The 4,970-nt window shown below is 40.8% G+C and overlaps 1 protein-coding gene across 1 annotated transcript in view; it reads left to right on the top strand.

Moving 5' to 3' along the window:
* Nucleotides 1-4,970, top strand: part of TAF4 (TAF4 RNA polymerase II, TATA box binding protein (TBP)-associated factor, 135kDa) — a 35,514-nt gene that overhangs the window by 565 nt on the left and 29,979 nt on the right. The window contains 1 exon segment of the mRNA XM_009875418.1: nt 1-541. This exon segment is cut by the window's left edge and continues 12 nt beyond it. Coding sequence (XP_009873720.1) covers nt 1-541 — 541 coding nt within the window.

The raw sequence follows: 4,970 nt of genomic DNA, 5'->3' as shown, positions 1-4,970 counted from the left end.
ACGGGACCCCCCGGAGCTGCAGCTGGTGCAGCCACTCAGAACGGGAGCAATACTGTGATCAATTCAACCATCAGTGTGGGGAGTTTTCCTGCTGTTGCTACAGCCACTGTGGGATCTGGAGTTTCCCTCCAGACATCGCTCGTGAACAGCCAGTCTGGTTCCGCCGTGCCGGCAGCTCCCGCCACGCAGGTTATCAAATCCGAGTCTCCTAAAACTATAGTCCAGGCAGTATCCCAACAGCAGACGCTGGCTACTGGTGGCCAGCCCAGTACTACAGGGGGTAACATGATTATTGGGCAAACTATGCAAGCTGGGCTCTCCAATGTTGCTCCCAATCCTGGTGGGATACCTCCTGCAGCCCCCGGCACCCCCACAGGAATGGCTAAAGGCACTGCCAACACGGTGGCGCAAAGTCTGCCGAGGACTCCAACGGCAACTACGAGTGGAATCAGAGCAACTTTGACTCCTACAGTTTTAGCACCTCGTTTGCCTCAGCCACCTCAGAATCCAACTAACATTCAGAATTTTCAGTTGCCGCCAGGTAAGTGAGAGGATTGAGGAGTTTTATTTTGGAAGTGTATTTCTTGCAGGGAGGAAAGGTTCCAAATCAGATTTCTTGCAGTTTAATTGTAAACTGTGGAAAAGGCATTACATCTAACAATTGGAATAATTTGGTTTTGAGTAGTAGCGTAGTAGCGTTCCACTACTTAGCGTACAATTTCAGGTGACCAGAAAGTCTCCTGAGCAGTAATAATTTGAAAGTAGTTCTACCTGGTATCTTTGTTACAATGTGAGTGTAGATGAAGCCGCAAACTGTCGAGGTGTGACAATGGAATATTATCAAATGAAATGTTGCTATTTCGTTTCCACGTGAGGCGTTTTGACTTCCAAGGCGGTTTTGTTAGTAGCTCGTATAACCTTCGCGTGCTGCTCACTTCCCTCTCTGTCCCTGCATGCCCCCAGTGCTACAGAGCACTCGCGGATAGAGAAGCAGCGGATACAAGAAAATTACCTGCTTTTGCTTTAAATGCCTTCAAAGTACAACTTAAAATCTCACAGATTTGGAGCTTCTGATCATCTTTTTAGCCACTGGAGTTCTGATACAAAAGGCAGTCTTCCTCTGTCCTTACCTCACCCTGTTGTGTCTAGGGTTGCAGCTTTTGTAGTAGCTGGTCTCCTGCTTTAGTGCTGAGCATCTCTGGACAAGGAATCTAGTCCTGAACCCAGTAGGTGAGGAAAAAGCAGGATGAGAAGCGTTTCTTTTCTGGGAACTGTCCTGTCTCCTAGATTTGGAGATTTAAGGTTATGTTATTTTGAACCAAGCATGTACTTGTATCCAGTTTCATTTTTAACCAAAAATAATTGTGTGAACCTACACAGTTTCCTGTCTTTTTAATAATATGTAGTAGTAGCTGTATTCTTGCTATTCACTGGTTTTGGGGCAGTATACAAAGAACAGCTAATTAAATTTTGCCGCTAGTGCCGAATGAAATCAGTGGTGGTTGTGTGTTACCTGTTTCAATTGGTCTTAGTAAAAATGCAGCTATTGAAACTCCTGACCAACCTTACACAGCGCACCTGTCACGTAGGGTAGAGCAGAAACTGCTGTGTTGCTACACACGGTCTTTTCCTGTTATATACAATCTATGGTATGTTATGCCATGAAGTCTGTCAAATGTTCTGTGTTTCTTAAGTTCTAGCTAGCGTAAATATTCCTCATATTTTATATAGAAGATTATACCCCAGATGAGTAATTTGAATGACACGTTGCTAATTTTAAAAAAATAATAGCAGTAAAACTGGGCCCTTGAAATCCCAGTGCTTAATTTGAAGCTTGTAAATTGGTAGGCTGGAAAAGCCTTATTTATGTATTTGTTGCCACAGCCTATCGATGGATTTTTCAGGTTTACAGTCTATTGCCATGTATACCTACGTTTTCACTAATAATGCATTATAAACCTGATTATGGGAGAAATACTACTCTTGAGTCCAGTGAGACCTTTTCTCCAGGTGGCTGATGTTTTCCGGCTGCCATAGCACACTGAGATGTGTTACTCTTAGAAGCAGCATTGCCAGTCCTTAAGCATAATTGGACCATAAATTGCTCCACTGGAGGTCTTGATAGATCAAAGTAAAACAATATAGGTTCTAAACACCGGAGTTTTTTTTTTTATTAAGCACTTTTCTTGTCTGTCCTTGAAAAATATTTATAACTTCAGAAGAATAGCCTGACTCTTAAAATGAGCAAGTATATGTGACTGAATACATAGAAATTGGAAATTGGGCTCTCGCGTGGTCATACGGACTTTGTATTGGAAAGGATTTTTTTTCAGTGGAACAGATTTTTTTTTTTAAATTGCTTTGGTTTACATTTTTATAGTTTATGAAAGTAGCTAGCTTTGAAGACTGTTTTGTTTGCATAAAGTATTTCATACAGAACACTTAAGAACTGATGGATGTTGAGCTCTTACGAACATCTCACAGGTGCAAGGGCCAAGCATCTCCAAAAGTCTTCCTACATGCAACCGCTTTAATCTTAAGTGGGGTGCATATACACTCATAGTGAGAGGAGAATAGGTGACTGTGCTTTTGAAATTGTATGTCAAATTACAGCTCCATAGGCCAGGTTTTTAAAGGCAGCTTGGTAGTACAAAGCTGCAACTGCAGTGCTCGTGTGCTGGGCATCTACTGAGGCATCAAATTTGCATTCACAGGTTGATGCGTTCAGAAGTTTGTAGTGTGTGCCGCTGATAGGAGTTTGTAAGACTTAGTGCTCAAAATAGCTTGAGATTATACACTGCACATGTTGCTTTTTACACCAGTATTTGCGAGCACTCAAAAAGAAAATTCTTATGGAAGGATTGACCAATAAGCATCACGTTTTACAGTTATTTTCTTCCCTGAATTACTGTTTCTAGGTCTCAAAAAAACCCAGTTACAGTTTGGCATATGTGGAGAGCAGAATATAAAATACCAGTAAATGTTATTAACCTGGGACTTGAAAATTAGAAGCCTTAAAAGGTTTCAAATGTTTTCTTAAAAAGACCATGTGGAAAATAAACTTAATTGGTGCTGTTTAAAATATATTACTTTTAGAATAATGATTTGTATTGTATCAAGGCGATTGTGCAAGAAACATCGACCGAATTAGAGATGTTTGAAGAGCTAATGGGCTGTAGTTGTTGTGACCTTACTGAGTTCTGGTATATTGCTTCTTAAAGAAACTGGACTATTCAGAGTATCTGCACATTAATAATGATTTTTCTGCTATTAACATCTTTGAGGAAGAAATCTGTTGTGCTTAGTACTTTCTTCATGTTTGGAACTTTGTGGTCCAGTTGGACAGTTCTGGGTAATGAAGGTCCAAAAATAACCTTATTTATAGCTTAGCAAAGACATGAAAATACTGTCAGATGATTTTTCTAGGGGATGGGAACACAAGTTTCTCAGTGTACAATGCTGCTTTAAAGATGCAACATCTTTTGAAACTGTGACTGAAATGAAATTGTGTGAAGGTCTTTGTTGCTGAGTACTTCAAGCAATAATGTGAAATGTCTACAATAATGGGGTGGGAAAATTGGTGGGATTGTTAAAGCATTAAGTCAGTGTTCTGCTCTTACAGTTGCTCAGAAAAGTCTGCAGAAAAGTGTAACTGAGAGTATGCCCGAAGATTAATCTTCTGCAGTGTGAGAGTTTGCAAAGTTCAGAAGTCGCTGCCGACGCGCGATGGAATCCTGTTGTAAAATGACAAAACTTGTGTACTTTACAATCACTTTTCAAAATACTGTCTTCTCTAGCGGTGCTACAACGCAATTTCAAAACCAATGCCTATGCTTGCTTTAGCAGAATTGTCAACTCGAGGGTTTAAAAATTTGTTTGTTCTTGAAGATGCTTTATGTTGTTAATTCTCTTGTGTTTTATTGTGATGTATAAGCGTCTCATAATAAGGTTTTAAGGTGCTTGCTTAAAGATGGGAGAGGGCTGCAGGGAGTGCTGTAGGTATACAGTAAGAACAAGATAGAGCTGGTCGCTCTGGACAATTTCCTCTACATGCGTAGGTGAAACAAATCTAGAAATCTTCGCTTTCCCCTATCCTCTTCTTTTACCTGCTGAGCAAATGTTAGTAATTAGGAAAATTTGCCAGCTTGATTCTAAAGACCAACTTTTTTTTTTTTTTCCCTTGAATGAACAAGATTCCATGAACTTGGTCCTGTTTGAAGATAACAGATAGGATAGATTGTCTTTATAGTTAGTGTGACTTTTCTTTAATGTCTGCACTCAGGACAGCAGTAACGCAGCTGTAGTGGAGCTGCTATCAAAGATTTCTTCTGCTTTGTATCTAATATCTATAAAACTTCTTTAGGACTTCGGCAGAACTCGGTCGCATCTGCCAGTTGGTGATGGTAGAGGATGAGGCTGGGCTTCTTCATTACTTTCTGTCTGGAGAGTGTCTCATGTGCCACCTCCGTTACAAAAGTTGCAGTAAGAACGGGAGGGGCTGTCTCCTGACCGCAAAGGGGACGAGGCTCCTTTAAGCCGAGAGTTCTAGAGCTCCCAACAGAACTGATTCTAGAACTGATTCTAGTTCTAGAGCTCCCAACAGAGCCACTCTCTAGAGGGACGGGCTACCTGGAAGGACGTTGGTGCTGTGCTCTGCAGACCCTCCAGGATGTACTACAGCTATCCGCACCTTCAAGGTGTTTTTCACAGCCTTAGAGGCTGGAAATTCACTTCATGTTAAATGAAAGCTTAACTTTTGTAGAAACGGGTAATTTTTAGCTTGTGTTAGTTATCCAAGAAGGTTTCTAAACCTAAGGTTTGGGAAGAAGGTTTCTAAATCAATCTAACTTGATTATAGTGGCTTTAGGATAGGAAAGCTACCTGAACCCATACTTAATTTAAAGCATGGGTTCAGGTCCTTTTCACTTGAGCCATCGTACTTTTTTGGAGCTCAAGTCACTGAAAAATAA

Source organism: Apaloderma vittatum, unplaced genomic scaffold (genome assembly GCF_000703405.1).
Source record: "Apaloderma vittatum isolate BGI_N311 unplaced genomic scaffold, ASM70340v1 scaffold1378, whole genome shotgun sequence".
Classification (NCBI taxonomy): domain Eukaryota; kingdom Metazoa; phylum Chordata; class Aves; order Trogoniformes; family Trogonidae; genus Apaloderma; species Apaloderma vittatum.
The sequence above is the reverse complement of the archived record's forward strand: the minus strand, read 5'-3'. Positions and strand labels throughout refer to the sequence as shown.